Below are 23,310 nucleotides of genomic sequence, written 5' to 3'. Positions count from 1 at the left end.
TTCTGTAAAAATAAATAGATAAATGGAATGGGAGCGTAGGGTTGTCATGTTATGTTGCCTGGGATATACACAGCTTTTTCATTAGGTTCTCCTAATCACATAGCTTTGTAAATATCTACTTTGATGCCTGTCTGCCATGGCAGAGCCTGTAACCTTGGCTATGGCTAACCTGAAAGTAAAGTTTTAAATCATTTTTGCTTGTAGCAATGAATTTCTCAGGAAAACTGATTTCTGGTTATGGGGGACCTGGAAACCTGATGTTGATGGCCATGAATGATGAAGAGAAGCCATCTCAGGCTAAACTCTGGTGTGGACAGGAGAAACTAGACTATCAAATGAGATGTAAATGGTATAATATGATTAATTTCATTAATCCAAAGAGACCTATTTCTGGGAAGCTGCTGAGCTGCACTGAAATAAAATTGGGGTGCTCATATGAAACATAACATCAGTCTCCATCGTAAGCCAGCAAAAATTCACTTTCTTTTAGCAGTGAGGAGAGGCTGGTATTACAGTATCGAGGGAGGATGCTGAAGTGCTCTTGGTGAAAGGCAGCAACACAGTGATTTGTCTGTTTAGTATTTTAATAATGTGACATCACAGAAGAGGCACAGCCCTTCATTTTGTTATGAGTTGGGTCTCATTAAAATTTCTCATTCCCCTTGGCTGGCTTTTCCTTGGCAGCATACTGTATATTGGTTGTATTTTCTACTTGAGAGCATCATCTCCCACGCTAGGCTGAAGCAGCAGCTTTTAGTGGCGGTACTCAAAGTGATCGTATAAAGCCCCATGAAAATAAGGGACTTCTTTGGTATTTTCACACTGGTGGATTAAGTTGATGAGTGTTTGCTGTGCTGAAAAATAAAGTGCCACTGCTCTGATCTTTTAGCTGAGTGAAATGGCAACAACAATGATAAAAAAAAATCTTTCCTAGCTGAAGTAGAAAAATTCCATCCTGGGTCTACTGGGGATCAACCTGAGCTTGGGGAGAGCACGGGGAGACCTGCTCCCTCACTGAAATGAAGCATATTGGAGAATTGTGCATGTTTGATGTATAAACTGTCGAGGATGAGATGTTAATCGTAGGACTCATATGATACATGCACAACAACTGAATGGGGGTATTCAGAAAAGGAAATGCCACATGTGGTTCTGTGGGGATTTGCCTGTTACTTGGGAATGCAGGTCTAGGAGGTGATACAATCTCACATTTTTATTTTCTTTTTAAAGAATTTCCTTTTTTGTTGTTGTTAGTATAATAGAAAAGAAAATAAGAAGGAAACAAAGCGGGGAGAGAACTGCATGTGAAAATAAGTGTATTGAAGGACGAGTGCCTTGACAAACACTTGGGAGAGTTGATCAAATTGATTAATGTGTTAAGCAATGGGATATAGAGTGTGGGATCAGGAAGTTAAGTGTTTTGTGTGAACATTATAACATCAGTGCAATAAATTGATTGTCGTTAGTACTTAAAAGTGCAATAGTCATTCAGTTATATTGGAAGTGATAACTAACATGAATTCATATTCCAAAACTTGCATATAATTTATAAATCTCCTAGGGGATGTTGAAATCATGTTGGAAATTTAAATTAACCCCTGTCATTATCGACAACTTGTCCTGTCCTTTTCCACTGTATATTCTTGCTTGGAGAGAACTGCGTTTTCAAGCAGTTTTTAAATGACAATGGGAACAATGTATGTGTGCAGTGGGTCTTTCAATAATTGCCTTTTAAAATTGATTTTTACGATTTTCATGAGCAGCAGCAAATGTACTCTGTAACAAAGAAGCTTATTCACACTGCCTCACTGTTAAGGCCCTGCCTGGCTTCCTCAGGCTCCTTTCCTCTTCCTTCAGTGGGAAGCAATAGCAGGACCTGGCTCCCAGCTTCTGCAGCGCCCTCCGGCAACCTTCAGCCAGTGTCTCCGCTCACCCTGTCTCCATTTAACCTCCCAATTCAGATCCCTGAAGCGAGGCACTGGGGCTATTCCACAACAGGATGGTATGGAGGAACTCCAAATCTTCCCCAAATAGCCGATTATTAATTCCATTTGAATACTTCCATTTGTAATGAGCCTTTTGAAATCAATGGAAGGGCTCTCACTGCTTTGAGGTGGCTGGAGTGGGACAGACTGGATTGAAACAAACTGACAGTGATGGAGTCGTGTGCCTTATTGGTAGCCAAATTCTGCTTGGGGTTGCCAAAGTGAAATGTGACATAAGCTGGAATTTACTCCATCTGAGCAAGGATGCGTTTATGCTCTTGTTGGTCAGGGTGGCTCATTGGCAGCAGGACAGGCAGTAGAGGGGGTCTTCACCTTTCTTAGGTTGGGATGGCAGTAGTAACCAGTGAATGGAGCATTTATTGGACGTACATGAAAAAGTGTTCATCTGTGGCCTCATTTAATGTATGTTATCCAGTGTGTTTGGTGAAAATTGGTGACCGTAATTACAGGTGCATTGTGGTACAGATGCAAAGGTAGAGTTAAGTCCTATGGGCTCTCAGCTGTGCTGTTTCATACCCTGAGTCTTCTCTTGGAAGCTTTATTGGAGCAGTTTTATTTCCTTCATTGTATTTTTTCTTTTCTCAGTAGCTGGGTATTTGTGTGCATATGTAAGTGGGTATGCAATTGAATTTAATTAGCTATAATTCTTCCTTAATTTTGATTTTTTGGAAGATATGTGTAATTAAGGTAGTATCTGGGTATTGACTTTTGTGTACTATTTGTTCTTGGTGTCTAAAATTTCATCAATCATGTTATCTTTCTTAACTGTCCTTAAAAAGACTGATAGCATTTGACTCTCACAGTGCTACACACATAATGAAAATACTATTTCCTTTCCAAACGTTGGGACTAATAATGCATTGTCCAATGTGCTCTGACAACAAACAAGTTTAGGCTTAGTTGGAGTGACTGGTAAATAATTTCTGTGTGTGGTTCATCCTCTTACATAAACTTATTCAAATGTGTGTGTTTTTAATGTTTTTGATTGTGATTATTATTCTGAACTGTGTGCATGTGTGTATAGATGTGGTAGGGTCTAAAAAGGTTTTTATGTGAAAAAAGTGTGTCTACATGCTTATGTATATTTATGTATTATGTGCATGTATGTGCGCACGCGTACATATTACACACACACATGTTAAAATATAATCCCAAATTGGTGCTTTTGTGTGTGTGTGTAGTGTTCTCCCTTTCTGTTTTGTTAAATATGCAGTGACTAGTTATTGAATATATTTTATTTTTAATTAGAAATTTAAGAAGTAATTTTGACATGGCACTTCACAGTACAGTTCTTATCTCTTGATCAACTATTTCCTGTTTTCTTTTTCTGTCACAGGGTGAAAGAATGATGTGATGGAGGTGAATATGGGCCGCTGGTCAGGCTCACGGCTACCTTCGTCATGCCTTGCCCTTCTGATTGTCAAGCTCCTGGCCTCCATTTGCCAGGTAGCTCACGGGACCACCCCGCTTGGCTTTCACTTTACACATTCCACTTACAATGCTACAGTGTATGAGAATTCGGCAGCCAGGACCTATGTCAACAGTCAAACGAGGATGGGCATTACGTTGGCTGACCTTTCATGGGATATCAAGTACAGGATCGTGTCTGGCGATGACGAGGGCTTTTTTAAAGCAGAGGAAGTCATCATTGCTGACTTTTGCTTCCTAAGAATAAGGACTAAAGGTGGGAATTCAGCTATATTGAACAGAGAAATCCAGGACAACTATTTATTGATGGTGAAAGGGTCTGTCAGAGGAGAGGACTTGGAAGCATGGACAAAAGTGAACATCCAGGTTTTGGATATGAATGACTTAAGACCTTTGTTTTCACCAACCACGTATTCTGTCACAATAGCAGAAAGCACTCCTTTAAGGACTAGCATTGCACAGGTGACCGCAACAGATGCGGATATTGGGTCTAATGGTGAATTTTATTATTACTTTAAAAACAAAGTTGATCTCTTCTCAGTTCATCCTACAAGTGGTGTCATCTCCTTAAGTGGCCGGTTAAACTATGACGAGAAAAACAGATACGATCTTGAGATTTTGGCTGTGGACCGTGGGATGAAGCTTTATGGAAACAATGGCGTAAGCAGCACTGCCAAGCTTTATGTTCACATTGAACGTATAAATGAACATGCCCCAACGATAAATGTAGTAACCCATATTCCCTTCCCATCAGACAAGGAGCCTACCTATGCAGTTGTTAACGTTGACGACCTAGATGAAGGAGCCAATGGAGAAATCGAATCTGTTTCTATTGTTGCTGGAGATCCACTAGAACAGTTCTTTCTGACTAAAGAAGGTAAATGGATGAATGAGTACAAAATCAAAGAAAGAAAGCCTATTGATTGGGACAGCTTCCCGTATGGTTGTAACCTGACTCTCCAAGCAAAGGACAAAGGATCTCCTCAGAAATTTTCTGCTGTCAAACTGGTCCACATTGCTAGTCCCAAGAAAGAAAGTATCCCCATGAATTTTGAAAAGGAAGCATATGATGTTTCGATCAGTGAATTTTCACCTCCTGGTGTGGTGGTTGCAGTAGTTAAGCTGATGCCTGAGCCACAGGGTGTGGAATATAGACTGTCTCCAAGTGAGGAAGCTGAGTATTTTAAAATCAATCCCAACACAGGCCTTATTACTACTGCTCGTCCTTTGAAAATCATTGAGAAGGACCTCTATGAATTAGAAGTATATACAAACAAAGGTGATGACTTGAAAGCACAGGTTACTGTCAGGTTAGAAGACGCCAACGATCACACTCCAGAGTTCCAGCAGCTTTCCTACAGCTCCTTCGTCAATGAAAGTGTCCCTGTGGGATCTAGCGTTTTGGCAGTTTCAGCAGTTGATAAAGATAGGGGAGAAAATGGCTATATAACATACAGCATTGCCAGTCTGAACTCACTACCATTTATAATAAACCAGTTTACAGGTGTCATCAGCACATCTGAAGAACTGGATTTTGAGTCCTCACCAGAAAGCTACAGGTTCATTGTGAGAGCTTCTGACTGGGGTTCTCCCTACCGCCATGAAAGCGAGGTGAATGTCACCATATACATAGGCAATGTCAATGATAACAAACCCCTCTTTGAAAAAGTGGCATGTCAGGGAGTGATTTCATCTGATTTTCCTGTTGGTGGTCACATCACTGCTGTTTCTGCAATAGACATAGATGAGTTAGAGCTTGTGAAGTACAAAATAATCTCTGGAAATGAACTTGGCATTTTTTATTTAAATCCTGACTCTGGTGTCCTGCAACTAAAAAAATCTCTAATTAATTCTGGCATAAAGAACAGCAACTTTGGCCTTAAGATAACAGCAACTGATGGAGAGAACTTTGCTGATGCTATGTTTGTTAATATTTCGGTAGTCCATGGGAAAGTGTCTTCAAAAACCTTTAGCTGTAGAGAAACTAGAGTTGCTCAAAGGCTAGCAGAAAAATTACTCAAAAAGGCAAAGGCAAATGTGAAGCTGAATTTGGAAGATGGTTTTCTTGATTTTTATTCGGTAAACAGGCAGGCACCACATTTTGACAAATCCTTCCCTACTGATGCAAAGGTTTCAGAGGATCTGCCAGTTGGTGCCACCATCCTGAGGATAAAAGCCTATGATGCAGACTCAGGCTTTAATGGGAGAGTAGTTTATACGATTTCTGATGGTAATGTAGATAGTTGTTTCAACATTGACATGGAGACGGGGGTACTTAATGTTCTTATGCCCTTGGACCGTGAAAAAACAGAGCTCTATCTCCTTAACATTACAATTTATGATTTAGGTAATCCACAGAAATCTGCATGGAGACTGTTGACTGTCACTGTGGAGGATGCAAATGACAACAAGCCTGTTTTTTTACAGGACAGTTACTCAGTTAATATTTTAGAAAGTACAAGTCTTGGTACAGAGATAATCCAAGTAGAAGCCAGAGATAAAGACCTAGGATCCAATGGTGAAGTGACTTACTCAGTACTGACAGACACCCAGCAATTTGCCATCAACAGTTCCACGGGAATGGTGTATGTGGCTGATCAACTAGACCGGGAATCAAAAGCAAACTATACACTGAAGATTGAGGCTAGGGACAAAGCAGAGAGTGGCCATCAGCAGTTTTCCGTTGTGCCTCTGAAGGTTTTTTTGGATGATGTCAATGATTGCTCTCCAGCTTTTATACCATCCAGCTACAACGTGAAGGTCCTTGAGGACCTGCCAGTGGGTACTGTCATAGCTTGGTTGGAAACTCATGATCCAGATCTTGGCTTGGGAGGCCAAGTCCGCTACTCGCTGGTGAATGATTACAATGGGCGATTTGAGATAGACAAAGCGAGCGGCGCCATCCGCCTGAACAAAGAGCTTGATTACGAGAAGCAGCAGTTCTACAACCTGACTGTGCGTGCAAAGGACAAGGGGCGCCCGGTTTCTCTCTCTTCAGTTTCTTTTGTGGAAGTTGAAGTGGTGGATGTTAATGAAAATCTCTATACTCCCTATTTTCCTGACTTTGCTGTCATTGGATCTGTAAAGGAAAACTCACGCATTGGTACAAGTGTTTTGCAAGTTGTTGCTCGAGACGAGGACTCTGGAAGGGATGGAGAGATCCAGTATTCCATCAGGGATGGCAGTGGCCTGGGGAGATTCAGCATAGATGAAGAAACTGGTGAGTTTTGTTTCTAATTTCCTTTTCCTTCCATAGAGGCTTTTGCAGAAGCAAAGCTTAGGCGTAATTATTTTCTACCCTTAACAAGAAGTTCAGTTCTTAACAGGCAAGATAAAATTATAAATAAGGATTTTGCAGGCACAGCAATGACATGATCTAATTACCTGGTTACATTCATCACTCTGTGGGTGTGAAATAATACACGTTCCTTTTCAGCAGCTATTTGATGTCTCCATTTAGAAAGCAGTGATAGTTACAGAATGACTTGCTTCCAGTCACTGTATTATCTGTTGATCGTTGCAAATTACTCAGGTCACCTCCACAGAGTCACAACATCCATGACCTTGAATGCGGTGTTAAACCCAATGAAAGGAAATTAGGAGCAAGAAACAAGAATTATTTCATCCTAAAACCTATTTGTGGTCTTGTTCTTATTGTTGGTGGGAGTAATTCTGCATGGGAGTTAGCGGTCTGGAGTGATACACCACCCTGTATAGTAGGCTTTCTTGTAGCATGGTGTTCGTCGGTGTTGGCATGCTTGTGTAAGGGTAGAAAAACAGGGAAAGATGCTAAGTGTAAACCAACTGTGCTGGCTTTCCCTTGGTGGTGGTACTATTATGAACATCAATGTTAGAAAACTGTATTAAGAGAGTGAAGATTTTCAAGATTATGAACTTCACTACTGCGCTACCCTATCGGAAAACGTGGAAAATACTAAGAATGAAGGGCTACCTAGTAAAACACTTAGCAAGCTGGCTGTTTAAATGTCTGATAGCTGTTGGGAGTAATGGTGCAGCTGTGGTACTAGAAGTAGTGAGGAAATTAGAAAATATTCATCAACATTTTCAGAAATTATATTAAATATGTTAGGTCTGTGGGTTTACTGTGGTTTAAGCAGACTTTGTATGCCTTTTTCTAAAGCTTTTAATTGAGAATGTGGTATTAAAACATAAGATTAAAATGTATGTTTTGGCAAATTCAAACTGTTTAATCAAATGTCAACTTTCTAAACTGAGCATTACGAAAAACAGACGACATTACAAATGCTGTGGATTGTATCTGAGCATAAGCAGTGAAAAATATTTTTATTCTATTTGTGCTATAGTCTCTCTACTGCAGCTGTGCGCAGATGACACAGTCAAAACCTTGTGTCCAGAAACATCAAACAACTTGAGTGTCAGAAGTTGAGAGGGTGCCTACTCTAATTTCCAGAAACATTAAGAACTCGCATATCTTACAGTGCTAATGGCAGTTGAAGGCATTCAGGCAACATTATTTAGGAAGTTGTATATGAATTTCAATTTTGAGCTTCTGCATTTTAAAATTTTGGCCTATCTTCTCATTGAGTAACATGAACTTCAGCTAAACAGATTATTTATAAAAATAATAAAAAGCTTTTGTAAATACATCAACAAAAAGAGAGCCAGGGAGAATCTCCATCCCTTACTGGATGCAGGGGGGAAAGTTGCAACCAAGGACAAGGAGAAGGCTGAGATACTGAATGCCTTCTTTGCCCCCATCTTCAATAGTCACACCAGCTATCCCCAGGGTGTTCGGCCTCCTGAGCTGGAAGGTAAGGATGGAGAGCAGAACAACCCACCCATAATCCAGGAGGAAGTAGTCGATGATCTGCTTTTGCACCTAGACGTACATAAGTCTATGGGGCCAGATGGGATTCACCCAAGAGTACTCAGGGAGCTGGCAGGAGAGCTCACCGAGCCTCTGTCCATCATTTATCAACAATCCTGATCAACAGGGCAGGTAACAGATGACTGGAGGGTGGCTAAGGTGACGCCCATCTACAAGAAGGGTCGGAAGGAGGATCCGGGGAACTACAGGCCTGTCAGCCTGACCTCGGTACCAGGAAAGATCATGGGGAGGATCATCTTGAGTGAGCTCTCACGGCAAGTGCAGGGCAGCCAAGGGATCAGGGCCAGCCAGCATGGGTTTAGGAAAGGGAGGTCCTGCTTAACCAACATGATCTCTTTCTATGACCATGTGAGCCGCCTGCTGGATGCGGGGAAGGCTGTGGACGTTGTCTCTCTGGACTTTGGTAAGGCCTTTGACACCGTCCCCCACAGCATTCTCCTGGAGAAGCTGGTGAATCGTGACATAGACAAGTGTACTCTTTGCTGGGTTAAAAACTGGCTGGATGGCCGTGCCCAGAGAGTCGTGATGAATGGGGTGAAATCCTCTTGGCGGCCGGTCACCAGTGGTGTCCCTCAGGGCTCAGTTTTGGGGCCAGTTTTGTTTAATATCTTTATCGATGATCTGGATGAGGGGATTGAGTGCACCCTCAGTAAGTTTGCAGATGACGCCAAGCTAGGTGGGAGTGTTGATCTGCTTGAGGGAAGGAAGGCTCTACAGAGGGCCCTGGACAGGCTGGAGGGATGGGCCAAGGCCAATTGGATGAGGTTTAATAAGGCCAAGTGCCGGGTCCTGCATTTCGGTCACAACAACCCCAAGCAGTGCTACAGGCTTGGGGAAGAGTGGCTGGAGAGCTGCCCCGCAGAAAAGGACCTGGGGGTGCTGGTGGCCGGCCAGCTCAACATGAGCCAGCAGTGTGCCCAGGTGGCCAAGAGGGCCAACAGCATTCTGGCTTGTATCAGGAATAGTGTGGCCAGCAGGAGCAGGGAAGTGACCGTGCCTCTGTACTCGGCACTGGTGAGGCCTCACCTGGAGTACTGTGTTCAGTTCTGGGCCCCTCTGTACAAGAGGGACATAGAAGTGCTGGAGCGTGTCCAGAGGAGAGCTCCCAGGCTGGTGAGGGGTCTGGAGACCAGGTCATGTGAGGAGAGGCTGAGGGAGCTGGGCATGTTTAGTTTGGAGAAGAGGAGGCTGAGGGGAGACCTCATTGCCCTCCACAACTCCCTGAAAGGAGGTTGGAGAGAGGTGGGTGTTGGCCTCTTCTCCCAGGTAAATAATGACAGGACCAGAGGAAATGGTCTGAAGCTGCGGCAGGGGAGGTTTGGATTAGATATTAGGAAGAATTACTTTACTGAAAGAGTGGTCAGGCACTGGAACAGCCTGCCCAGGGGAGGTGGTTGAGTCACCATCCCTAGAGGTATTTAAGTAATGCCTAGATTTGGCACTTCAGGGCATGCTCTAGTGGCAGAGATTGTAGGTTGTCTGGTTGGACTCGATGATCTCAAAAGTCCTTTCCAACCATGAAGATTCTATGATTCTATGATTCTGTGTGAGGCTGGTCCAAATGCTGCAGTGTTGGTCTGTAACTCTCAGGATTCAACATCTATTGAAATGAAAGGGATTGTTAGGGAGAGTAAGTTAGTGTGTGTTGCTCATTAATAAATTGACAAGGGTTTTTACCCTGTGCCTAAACTAGTAGGGGTGATAGCCTGTAGTAAGTTATGGTCCCCCACTCAGTAAAGCACAAATCATGTTTTGATGTGGATGGGAATTGTAGTCAATATTCCACATTAAACTTGCTTAGTTTCTTTCCAGAGTTGAAATCTAATGGGGGGAGGGGGAAAACACACAAACTGCCCCCAGAACTGTACAAGCTGCAAATACTTGTCTATCTTTCCACAAGTATTTTTGTGAAAATGAACCAACCCTGTCACCTGTGGTGTTTCACTAAACCATTCCAGAAGACAATTCATAATCCGGCATATCAAAAGACTCTTTTGGATTCGTTTTCTATCTGTTTTCCCCAACTGTTAGATACAATTTAAGCCTGCTTGAAACCAGCCTGGAGAACACTTGGGTGCATAACTGCAGCCAGGGGATGTGGAGAGCAGGGTTTGAGGGTTCAGAAATTACTTCAAGTCAAGCTGTTGTAACCCGAGTGCTGAATTTGACCTGCTGTGTCAAAGAGGACACAACCTTAATACTCTGCTGTTGAACTGATGGTAACTTAAGTGCTGCTGAATGATGAATCAGCTTTCTGGCTGTGGAAAAGAGCTCAAGTCACATATTGAATTAATTTACAAAGAGATAGCTGTTTATTTACTTTCAGTGCAGTTAATTTGTCACTTTTAAACTGACCAACTCTATTGGCTTATGCACCGTCTCTCCTGAAATTTGTGAAGGTAAGCAGGAGCACGAAGTACAGCAAATCAATATTTTTGGCTGCTGCCTTAATGAAAAGAAGACTGCAGTATCCATTATAATCATTAGGATGTAAACTGGGCCAAATTCATCCTGATATGCGAGCAGGCTGGACTCCAAGCAAGCCTGTGCTTTCAGCAAAATTCTGCTCGAGTGCATTATTTTTATTCTTCTGCAATATTCCATCTTAATGGTGTCACCCAGTGTGCTCAGTGAGATGTGCCTGTGCTCCCCAAGGCACATTGATACTGAGGAGGTGAAACAGTTCAGAGATACCCAAGAAGGAGCTGGTCTGCATGGTGGATCCACACCACAACATGCTGCCGCACGCTTGTTGGCATGGTTGCTTTGTTCTTGTACCACTATAGATGTATACAGGTGCTTGTAGGTGCCTCTAACTCCACCAAACTTGACCTGCCTTGTCATGTTTGGTGGAGTTGTGGGTGCCACAACAGATTCTTCTCCGTTCAGGTCTGAACAGTGGTTTGTGGTCAGTGAGCTCGGGAGTCTTCTCCATATTGGCCAATATGGATCTCTGTATGTAGGGTATACGTGCTAATCCTGATGCTGTTGCAGTTTGGTAAGAGATGTGCCGTGGGGTGAGCCTGGGATTTCCTTCCCACAGTGATGCTCTTTGCCTTGTGTCGCAGAGAATCGGGTTTGAGGGTTATCGTTGCTGTGTTACAGTGTTTACTGTTAAATACTCTAGTTCATATGTGGTAGTAACCGTAAGCATAGCAAGTGTTTGCCAGCTAGAAGTATTTGATGAAGTGAAATTTTACAAGTGTTTGGTCCCACAGCCTTGTGAATCGCTTCCAAATTTCTTTCAGTGGATTTACTTTCCAATACCACGGCGCAGAGCTGGTACAAATTTGTAAATCAATAAAAACTCTCCTGAAGGAGAAGGCGGCAGTTCCTGACTTCCTCCAACTCCATCCCTGGTTTCCCACTAGTACCTTAGCCGGCAGACTAAATTTTGCATGGGTTTATAACTCGACTCATGATTCATAGCTAAAAAGCTGGTTTAAGACATTTCTAGAGGTTAAAAAAAAAAAAAAGAACAGAACATTTATTTTAATAGTGAACTCTTATTTGTGGATTCTTCCCTCAGTGGAGATTGAGTTTGTCACCAGCCTAGGTGTGGGGTTCAAACTCACTGATTTTCTGTCTTCATTGGCCTATTTATTGACTGGTGGTATAAATATCACAAGCTTGCCATTTAAGATCCCTGCACTGAGAGACATGTGATCTTGCCATTTATGGATTCTCTTTTCTTCTGTCTCCTGTTCATAACCACTTTTGTGTGTGTGTGTGTGTCCCTTTCATTCTCTTGGACTCCTGAGGTGTAATCTGTATGACGAGATATGGTCATCTACAATCAGAACTAGCCACTGTGGTCACTGCAGGCTTTTCTCATAGTCAACAGAGAGAAATGGGCAATTGACAAACATAATTCATTTTACTCTAAAGTAAAAATATGAAATTAGTTGGATGAATCATGCTCTAAAAATGTGCATTTTTCTCTGAAGTATGAAAGTCCTTGTATGACTAGCTCAGAGGTAGAGGTCTACACTAAAACCTTGCTTGGGTCAGATGTCACCCATTCCTGTTAACTGTAAACCAACTGTAAACAAGAATATATGCTGTCGGGTTCACGTGCTAGATTAATAGGTGTAGTCTCCTCTCTACAGGTTTGATGTTTTTTAGCCTATTGGGAATTGTCTTTCCATATGAAACCTGCACAAAAAATTTACCTCTAAAAGTAAGAACTGGAAATAAGGTTCTTAAGAGTATGAGAGATGAGAGTTGTGCAGCTAATGTTGTATGATTTTTCATTTGCTGAGAATACAGTGCTGGACAGGAGCATCCCACCCTCTTTTCCATCTACAGAAAGTCATCAAGATCTGATGCTTTGCCCTTACTTGCGGAAGTAGGTGGTCACCTTCCCCTTGTGGGACTCAAGGGGCTATGGAGAGGCTCAAGCCATTTCTTCATCTCTAGTACCGCTTCCCGCCTGGTGTGTTTCTTCATACTCCTTGCCAGTTGCTAATTGCAGTTCCTTAGAAGAGAATGTATTTCCAGCTTATTGCAACACAAAATGAGCAGAGATCTGTTAAAGATTTTTGTGGGATGACAGTGTTCTCTGAGTTTTCATCCCAGTGATAGCTCTAGTAGATGTAACTAGTCTTCTGGAAATGGCCTCTGCCAGAGGCCCTCTACTGCCTTCATAAAATCCTGGATTTTCTCAGCTCTGGTATGTACACCCTCACAGTGCTGATACCACAGCAAAATGGTGTATTTTTGCGTTCTCAGGAGCTGGTGGTGACTCCATCAAATGCATATGGGTTTTTGATACCACCTACCCTGGGTGACTAATTGCCATCTAGCAGTACCTCTTTTCTGGCTGCTCTGGAGACTTGGACAACTAGCGAGACTTCCTGACTTCTCAAAAGGTTGAGTTAGATGAGATCAGTTCTAGCCTAAATGCTGACGTCTTTAATTTTTTAATGATTTGTGGTTCAGCTAAACAGCATTTTTGACTCAAGCTCCACTTTTTAGTCTGGCATGTGTTTCTACTCTGTGCACAGTTGATGTAACAGCCTGGCACTTGAAGAGTTTCTATATTTACCCCTACGCTACCCGTGGATGTACTAGTAATAGCAAATGAACAAAATGAGTTCTAGAGGAGCAGAGAGACTAGACACATTCAGCACCTTCTGCTGCAAGGGCCTTCCATAGGCTTGATCGGAGTTGGTGTGGCAGTGCCCTGGGATGCGAGGAATGACTAACTCCACTGCACAGGTGGGAAAACGGAAGCAATAAGTCTTTTTGTGCTTCTCAGGAAAGCATTGAAACGTCTTCTTAAGTCCCATTGAAATTAAACACGGAGATAAAACAGTGGTATTAATGAAATGCTTAGGGGATCTTTAATGTTCTTGCAAAGCCCATAAGCATGGACTTAAGCAATGCCTTCAAAACTTAATAACCTCATTTCCTGAGGTTATTCAGGAGACTGAGTCCTCTGATTTTCATTGGGACTTTAAATTCAGGCATTAGCTGGCACTAGTTTCCACCCCCGTAGAGGCCCACTGATAAGAACAGGAGCTGGAGATGACCCTGTTAACTTGTTATCTTTAGGTGATTTTTAGCCCTGAAATTCAAATGAATAAGCCAAGCCTGTCTTTCATGGTGCTGAAATCTTAAAGATACTATTAAATGGAGGTGGAGTGCAAATTATTACAGACTCTACGGATTTATTTATAGTGCCAAGGATAGCAGTTGTATCTTCTATTTTGATACCTTTTAAGGTACCTCGTAAGTGGAAATTCCTGACAAACTATGGCTAGAGTCTAAAAAGAAACCAGTCGGTGTTGGAAAACCTTAATCATGTCTTCGAACGATTAATAAAGGAAACTAGAAACAACAGATAATATAGTTTACAATAAAACAGACCTGCCTGCACTGTTGTATCTGTCTGGCAGAAGGGAGTAAATTTATTGCTTCAGACTCTTTGCATCTTGTTGCCGTCTTCTAAAATAGTTTTCAGTTATTGTGTAAGCAAGTTGAAGGATACCTTCATTTATTATGATTTGAGTGGTCTGATAAATATTTATGTGGGGCCATTACTAGCATTTCCTTGAAACAAAATCAAGTAAAAATGAAAATGGTTTGTGGTACATGATTTTTTTTCTCCTCACTCGTTTAATTTTATGAAAGCGTGTAGGAGTTAGTGGCTCCTAATTTGAGGCATTAGTATGACGTATGTTCTTCATTTTCCTGGTGAGTGTAGGCAAACTTCATTGCCCAGAGCCAGTATTTTGGAGCCACTTAATTATCCCAGGCTTCTAAAACCAGTTTTCAAAGTAACTTCAGGCCATACAACATGAGAAGCGCCAGTGGGTGTTGGTGGGAGGTGGCTCAGGAAAGGGGGATGCTCGCGGCAGGAGGCACTTGCGGCCACGACTTGGGACTGGAGATTGTCGGTCCTCAGCCTGGCTGCGATGGCTCTCCTGAGGGGCCTCTCTGGGATGGAATGTGCCAGACAGATCACAGAGCATGGCCCTGGCCAAAATCTGGTCTGTCATCCTGTATCTGTGTCAGGCACGAATAAAGCATTCCTGGGTGCAGCTATTTCTGTGTATGCAGGACTGCGGTATCGTTGTTCTGTGAGTTATCTCTGGCAGCTTTTAATAGTGCAAGCTTTCCTTCATTTATGATTTCCAATTTTAGGGAAGTAATTGTTAACATTTTTCTTTTTCTTTAAAATTAGTTGTGGTGGAAAACCAAGTTTTTTTGATAAATTCTTTGTCTGTGTGTTTATAATTTCCCTGTCAGTTGTAGCTGTAAATTAGTAAATGAACAAGTCTTGTCGTGATTTCAGTGGAGTGAATTTGTTTAACTTTTTATTTAATAATATGAACCCTAAAACAATGCATCAGCTTACAAAAATATTTACTTTAAAGGGCCCTTAGGATCATTCTGACATACTTTCAAAGTTTCCTAAGTGAGGCCAGTCGTGCAGAATTGTTCCATTCAAACTGTTCAGCTCTCTTGCCTTTATACCCCATAAAACAGCTCACGATGTACGATTTTTATAGCTAGCTGTAATTTGCATATTTTCCCTTCTTTGGAAAATGTTTAGAGAATCTTTGTTATTATTCAGGATGTTCCTGATGATAGGACACTTCATCTCAGTCTCCAAGTGATTTATTTATTAATAAAGAAATGTGCAGTTTGTATTTGCTCCTAGCCGTCACCTTTATCACCCTAGGGATTTGTTTCCAAGAGTATTTTGTACTATTGTGTCTTCTGTTATTCTCTCCCTTAGCATGTGAGCCCAGAAGTGACCCCCTACGTTATCCTGTGTATCACAGTCCATTAAATTATACACAAATGCTTCTGCAGAAAGGTTATGCCCAAAGAGGCAGCAATGGGACCAAGCCACAAGGAAGTCAGTTAGATGAGACAGGAGGAAAACTGACTTCTAGTGTCTGGTGTTCAATCTGAGCACCAGCTTTGTCCTGGCATCACGTCAGACCATGATCTGCCTTCCCATGTGAGTAATTCATGGTAGTTCAGAGGAAACTGGAGAAAATTCCATTTTAGCTCTTCCAAGGCACGAATGGAAACCCAGGGGCCTTGAGAAGTGATGTTGTTAATGCAAAACTGCAAGTTTATGAGCATGTGGAGGGCAATACGAGCAGTCCTGTCCTCTTGGGATGTACAGAGGAGGATGTTTCAACAGTGTATGAGATTAAGTAAAAGCCCCTTTGGTATACTGCCTAATCCTTTCCTGGAACAAGTCCAAGAGAGGAATGTCCAGTGACCAGTAAAACTGAGGACACATCCTATTGTCTGACCCTTGCAGCAGGTTGTGTGGCATTTTTTTTTTTTTTTTCTTTTTTGGTAGAACTGGACAGAGTTGGTCATGGGGCTGGTTTGGAGCAGAGACAGGCTCTGCAGAGAGGCACCCGGGAGTCCTGATGAACAACAAGTTGACCATAAGCCAGCAAGTTGCCCTTGTGGCCAAGAAGGCCAATGGTCTCCTGGGATGCATTAAAAAGAGTGTGGCCAGCAGGTCGAGGAAGGTCATCCTCCCCCTCTACTCTGCTCCGGTGGGGCCACATCTCAAGCACTGTTTCCACTTCTGGGCTCCCCGGTTCAAGAAGGACAGGGAACTGCTGGAGAGGTTACAGCAAAGGGCTACCAAGATGATTAGGGGACTGGAACAGCTCTCATGAAGAAAGGCTGAAGGACTAAAAAGCCTGGCGAAGAGAGGGCTGAGGAGGGGTAGATCTTACCAATGCTTATAAATACTTAAAGGGTGGGTGTCAGGATGATGGGGCCAGTTTTTTTCAGTGGTGCCTGGTGACAGGACGAGGGGCAACAGGCACAAACTGGAACACAGAAAATTCCATCTGAACATGAGGAAAAGCTTCTTTACTTTGAGGGTGGCAGAGCCCTGGCACAGGCTGCCCAGAGAGGTGGTGGAGTCTCTGTCTCTGCAGACATTCCAAACCCACCTGGACGCGTTCCTGTGCCACCTGCTCTGGGTGACCCTGCTCTGGCAGGGGGTGGGACGGGATGGTCTCCAGAGGTCCCTTCCAACCCCTACCATTCTGTGATTCTGTGTAACACTGGACTATCAAAAAGTCCACGCAGTCTCTTCCCCTGCTTCAGTAGATATGTAGGCTCCAGGATGTGCCTTGGAAGCTGGATTAAAAGGTGCTTTTTATGAAGCTGTTTGCAGTTCAAGGACTGCAAGTAATGGTGAATCAGGCACTTGCTTGGAAACCTCTTCCAGTCTTTCATTGCTCTCATTGCTAAAAAATTATGTCATATTTTAAGGCTGTTTGGCTAATTTCAGTGTTCAAGTCTTGGAACTTGTTAGGTCTCTGTCAGCAAGGTAAAAAGAAAATACAAAAAAAAGTAATTTGCTGTCAGATCTCTTTCTCTTCATAGGTACATGTTTACCTGAAAATATATGCTGGGAGATGGATGGAACAGATTCTTTTAATCTGTAGTCTGCTGTTTAATGTAAACATATTTATTACATTTTATACACTTATGGTGTCTTATTAGCATTGAAGTGTTGCCAATAAGAAATAACTGAGAGAAAGCCAAACTGAGTGCATGTGGGGAGGGAGTTTCATTTCAGTTGGTTTGCATTAGGCATTTGTACTAATAAATTTTTGTATTTCTCAGAATTAAGTTGTCCAATGGCATCAACCTAATCGTTTTGCCTGTGCCTAACAAAAAAAGGATAGATCCATTTAGCTGTGGTTAGGAGTTTGTCACATCTTTCTCTTTCTGGAGGTGTTTTGAGGACAGCTGTGTAGGCTCTGGGCCTCCAGTGTTTTGTAGAGCACGGGGCAGGGAAGCGGGGTGGGGAGCTGCATGGTGTTCTCTCTGAGAGAGAGCTGCATGGGGCTCTCACTGGGCCCCGGGCTTCCCTCCCTGGCATTGTAATTAGGTGAGATGGGGATTAAGTTGGACACGTAACATGGGGCAGTGTTCATCTCTCATGGCTTTGCTCCTCTGGTTAAATGTCTCGCATAAGTTGGACATGAGCCTGTTTCTCAGCTGAGGTGAGGTGAGTCCTACCCCAGGTGGTGAAAGGTGGTTGGATTAGTCCTGCGGTGGTACCTGCCCTCTGCTTGGGCAAGTGTTGCTCCAGTGTACCATGGGAGTGGGAAGTGTGTGAAGATGTATGACTGTGCTTGGTTTCCTCCGTGCTCTCTGCACTGGGGGAAGGAGAAAGGAAATGGGGAGTGTGGATCTGTAGAGAGTTGTGGTAGCCTCCAGCACATCCCCCGTCTAAATGACTAGGAACATCAGAACATGCTGCGGAGCTGACCTGCCCCTCCGTTTAGAGGCACATGTTGATTTTTTTGCTCTTTGATGTCTGTACTGTGTCCTGAAGATACTAACCGGATAATATCCCTCGAAGTGTTCAAGGCCAGGCTGGATGGGGCTTTGAGCGGCCTGGTCTAGTGGGAGGTGTCCCTGCCCATGGCAGGGGGGTTCGAACTAGATGATCTTTAAGGTCCCTTCCAACTCTAGCCATTCTATGATTCTAAGAGTATCTTTGTACCCAGCTACATCTCAGCTTTGCAGCTGTTTCCCACTGGTGATAGTCTGGTTACCACAACCCCACCCTCGAGAGGGGGCAGCCTGAAGCTGCTTCTCTTAGGTAATGCTGTTCAGTTACTTTGATGATATTTTTGTCTTGGAATTGAGCAAAATGTGCTCACTCTACACGTATGAGTGACAGCTCTCTGAGGTGACAAACTGGAGAGATGTGCAGCTCTGGGGCTAAGGAGTTGCTGAGGTTTGGGTCTGGCTCAAGCTAGGTGTCTGCTTTTGCCAGTGAAAAATCAGATTTTAGTTATGAACCCAAGCTCATGGTTATTAACGCAGATGAGTAATCCTACTAGCGACTATAAGGAATGAAATTAAACTTTCCTGCTTTAATTTATGTCAGGACTAATTATGAAGAATGTTTACATTGGCCTGAGAGTAATCTCAATGTATGTCGTCTCAATAGCTCTCTGCTTCCACAGTGTGACGGCTAGATCTGCCCATCTTTCACAATCAAAGCCTTTGGTTTTTCGGTTCCACTAAAATTTGCATAGCAAATTAATTTCTGATTTTAGATCATTGCAGCCCATAAAGAATTATATGCATGATTATTTGGTGATTTTTACTCTTCACTTGAAAGTTTTACTGTGAATTCGTCTCTTGGAAATGTAACTATACACACAGGTCATTAAAAATATTTTTCTACTCACCACTGGTTCAGTTTATAAGGCAAAGATTTTGCAAAAAGAAAAAAAAAAAAACAAACCCTAACTGTGAATCAGTTAAATTTTTAATAACTTTTTTTTTTTCCCAAAAAGCTTATTTTTATGAGAGGATAACTATGGGATTTAATTAAATTTGCCAGAATACTTCACAGTCCCAGAACACCTTTCATCTAAAGTACACAAATTATTTTTCACATTTTAATGAAGGAAGCTCTTTGATGTACAACGTTTATGTAGTTTCCCATTTTACCAAAAGGGTGTGAGAGATGTAGATAAGTTAATAGTTTGATTCTTTTTTTTGGAGGGGGTAGTGACAATGTAGAAATTTATTAAAACCAGTGGGAACTTGAGATGTTCAGCATCTCTGTGATGAAGCTGTACTTGGCCATAGCGTACAGTGGTGGACGGGACAGATTTTTCTGACTCCCAGCATGTCTTCCCATGTGAAACCACCCTTCTTACGCTATACAGGAACTTGGAACTGGTTTTAAAAGGACTGAATTTTATTGTTTCTTCTTGAGATGGTCTTTAAGAATGAGTTGGTTGGTGCTGCAGTACTTCTATTGGCTATATTAGGGGGGGTTTGTTACCTTGCCTTAATTATCATTAATCAGTAACTCTTAGGTGTTGGCAGATCGCAATCCAAGCCATCTTCAGTGCTTAACACAGCTTCTTCTGGGATGGTGATCTTCTGTTTAGCCATTGCGGGGAGAGCACCGGATAGCAGCAAGCACCAGCAGCGTGACCCCATCCAGGGATAGCCAGGGCTGCCCACGGCGGCTCTCGGGGCTGCTGGCAGCCAGAGGGGGATCGGAGCCCAATGCCACCAGCACTTTGGGGTGATTCTTCTGGGCTGCGTTGGATGCTCTGAGCGGCTGTGTGTCCTTCCAGGGATGGGGCAGCCTCCTTCGCTTCAACGTTTCTCAGCACTGCTCTTCAGAGACACCTGCCTCATCCTGCTCCTTAAGGAAATCCTGAATACAGCAGTTTCAGCCCACGTGAGCTACTTCCATTTGAAGCCTCACAAACTTTTAAAATGTGATTTTTTTTTCCTCCCACAGTTACCAGAGATGGGGAAGTGTGTTCTGTTCCTTCGGTACACACAACCAGAACAAATTAATGGTGTGTCTTTATCTCCGTGATGAGCAGTTACACCAGCCATTTGCTAATGAGATGAGGTGCTTTTTGCGAGCGTGTGGCTCCTTTGCATCCTAGTGTGGCTCTACCTTTAATGAGATATCTTTCTTTTAGGAACATGTAGTTCAGTGTGGGCAGCAAGCTGCTTCTGAGGTGCAAAGCGTCCTTCTGGAGAAAGGCAAAATAATCAAACAGGAAGACTGTGCCTACGGTGACATTTTGAGAGGAGATGGGGGCTGTTTATGAGGCAGGAACAGGACTACCGTTTAGCTGTGTTGGCTAAAGGGTAAATGGCAAAATCTGTTTAATAAATGTGACCTAATGAATTTAGGACTGCTGACTCTAGAGTTTGGCCCCCCATGAATTCATTGTCAAAACTCATTGCTGCTTCCCTCTCAAAATGAAAGGCAATATCTAAATTATATTTGAATTATCTGTACTATAAAGCTTGAATTTATTGATGCTGGAAGTGGAAAAAAAAACATTCTGCTGATGGAGTTCGCTGGCTACACTGTTAGGAGCACAGAAGGGTTTGAGTTGTCTTTGTGTAAACACACCCGTGTTTGAAACTTTTTGTATATGTTTCAGCTCTTTCATGGGAATTTCCTTTAATTGCTTAATCTTTCATAATGAACATTAATCTGTCATTGGCAAAGATAAAATCCAGCTAATTCTCAGAAAATCTGTTTCGCTTTCTCTGTACCCAGAAGTTAAAACGCCTCTGATACCAGTTGGAGGCTCTGTCTAGACATTGAACGTGGTCAGAAATAACCGTGTGGTGACAGGGAGGGTAGATGGGCTGCTTTATGCTGTCAATCGTAATCCAGTCCACTTTGACAAGAGGGTTTGGAGTCTCTTGGAAAGTCCCTGGAGGGGATGGGAACCTCTGGCAAAGGAGCCGTGAGGAATTAACTTGTGAAGAATTCCTTGTGAAGAATCCCATCTTTGCAGTAAAATAAGGCTGTGGTTCTCAGCTCCCTTTAACCGGTTCTGACAGAGACAAAGGCAGCCCATTCCTGGTCCTGACTGCTGCTCCCTGCCACCTCCCTGCTGCTCCCTGCCACCTCCCTGCAGTGGCTCTGGTTTTTCACATACCACTTGGTGAGCTATGATTGCTTAAAAGGGCAATCAGAGGAGAGCTCATCTGTTCTGGACAAAAGTGAGAAGATCAGGTCCCTGATTGGATTTATGGGCCCTGCAAACACTAGGCATTTTGATGAAGGTAGAGAAGGGAGATCAGGGATGAAGTTAAGGGTTGGGTTGCCCTTTTGTTGCTTGTGTGACCCTATGCTTGATTAATATGACATGACCCCGTGGGTTTGAGAGCATCCGCACTAGGAGTTGCACTAGTGTAGCTCATGTCATCAAAATTCATTCTGAGCCATATATAGACATTTACAACTTGTCCATATAGGAAGTTTGTAACTCCCTGTTTTGTAGAGGTTGCTCGGTGGAGAGTCATCCTGATAAACCAGAAGTGATTTTAGCAGGATGGAGGAATGGCTTGGAAATAACATGGGGTGCGAGCTGCTGCTTTGTCCTGGCCTTGGTGTGGAAGAGGCAGCTGTGATGGAGCGAGCAGGATGTGTGCTAAGAGGGAGATCCGGTGTTTTAGCTGATTAGGATGCTTATTTGCTACGTGGTGTTTATGGTGTGGGCCCCTGAGCCTCGAGCTGAACTCACAGGTCAGAGCAACTATCAGCTGGATAAAGCTGCTTACTACATGTTACGGGGAGATAAAATCCCTCTGGCAGTATGACTAACCTTTTCATGCCTCACTTTACCTGTCTGTACAATAAGTCTAATGATCATCACATTGTCAAAGGCATTTTTGTGCCAGTTTTGAGTCTCGCATGATTAATGGCTTTAAAATGCTGTGAGTGATTTTGATGGAAACACGTATCAAAATGCATTGCAGCAGTTGTGTGTGATACAGTCACTTGGTATTCAGAGTCGGAGGGTGTTAAAGGAGAAGTCCCTTCAGGAGTCACTTGATTCTCAGTCTAATCTCCAAGGAGAACTGCAGCATCACAGTGACCTATTTAAGCCAGTACATTTATTCCAAATAACTAACTATAGAAATGATACATAGACTGTACTGTACATATCCAACAGCTGTGTGCTCAGGTTGCCCGATTGCTCCTTTCTGCCTTCCAGGGCTGAATGATGCTCTGAAACCTGGATTACTACAGTGCTGGGTAGAAACAAAATAGAAAATAAAACTCAGGATCAAATGAGATGAATCCTCACTGCTGCTCCCTGCCTGCCATAACGGCCGTGTTTGGCCTGGCCAAGGGACTGGCTGTAGCTCCATGCTGCAGCTAGTCCTACGATGCATCATTTTAAGGGAGTAAAAAAATACAGCTACAGTATTTTTGTGGCCATTCTTGCCAGTTCTGGAGCTGATGGCCAGAGGTGGAAAGGGCCATTGGACATTCCCCTTGGTAAAAAATCCCTTTTAAGAAATAATAGGAGACCATTTTGGTGGATTTGGGAGTTTTTGGAGGAATTGTGCTCCTGCCTCTTGGGCACTGTGGGAAAAAGCCACTTGGCTGTTCCTGAGCCAGATAATACTTTCTGTGATACCATAAATAATTTATTGAGAGTACAGTGTGAGATGGGTCTCCGCTACTAACAGAACCAGAGGTTTCGTGATGGATTATCCCCTGGATAGTGGGAATAGTGGGAGGACCTCCAGCCCTGTGTGGCCAGAGGCATGCCTGGCTGTGGGAGAGCAGACAGCAAAGCACGCCAGAAACACGCAGCTCCTGCATCCGTGTCATGGTGTGATGTGCACAACGTGAGCGTAGCAAGGTGGGAAGGCTGTAGGCGAGGACGAGGTGCACCGTGAGCTCAGTCGATGCTTCTCTCTTCATTTACCTTAATAAATAGTTTCGGCACCTACTAGCTAACCTGCCAGCTTAGAGTAATTGCCATGTCAGTAAGCATCCGTGCCGTGGTGTACTTGATTTAAATCCAGTACGAGGTTCACCAGAGAGGTGATGGGAATTAATCTGAGCGACTAATTCCCATTTTTGGGCTTGGGGCCAGGCGGTTCGAGGCAGCACGCAGAAGCCGGGGAAACAGATTAATGCTGCCTGCTGCACGTGATATTTTGGCTTGAAAATGTGCTGAAGGAACGCGT

At 43.2% G+C, this 23,310-nt stretch overlaps 1 protein-coding gene across 10 annotated transcripts in view; it reads left to right on the top strand.

Annotated features, from left to right (window-relative positions):
• The window catches only part of FAT3 (FAT atypical cadherin 3), a 427,575-nt gene that overhangs the window by 88,664 nt on the left and 315,601 nt on the right, over window positions 1-23,310 (top strand). For all 10 annotated transcript variants that reach the window (XR_012585081.1, XM_074571548.1, XM_074571528.1 and 7 more), the window contains one exon: window positions 3,343-6,654. Coding sequence is in view for 9 of the 10 variants with exons in the window: in XM_074571548.1 (XP_074427649.1) it covers window positions 3,360-6,654 (3,295 nt within the window). In the remaining variant the exon portion in view is untranslated. The remainder of the gene's footprint in view (window positions 1-3,342; window positions 6,655-23,310) is intronic.

Source organism: Larus michahellis, chromosome 1 (genome assembly GCF_964199755.1).
Source record: "Larus michahellis chromosome 1, bLarMic1.1, whole genome shotgun sequence".
Classification (NCBI taxonomy): Eukaryota; Metazoa; Chordata; class Aves; order Charadriiformes; family Laridae; genus Larus; species Larus michahellis.
This window is presented reverse-complemented; position numbering and strand designations above follow the sequence as displayed.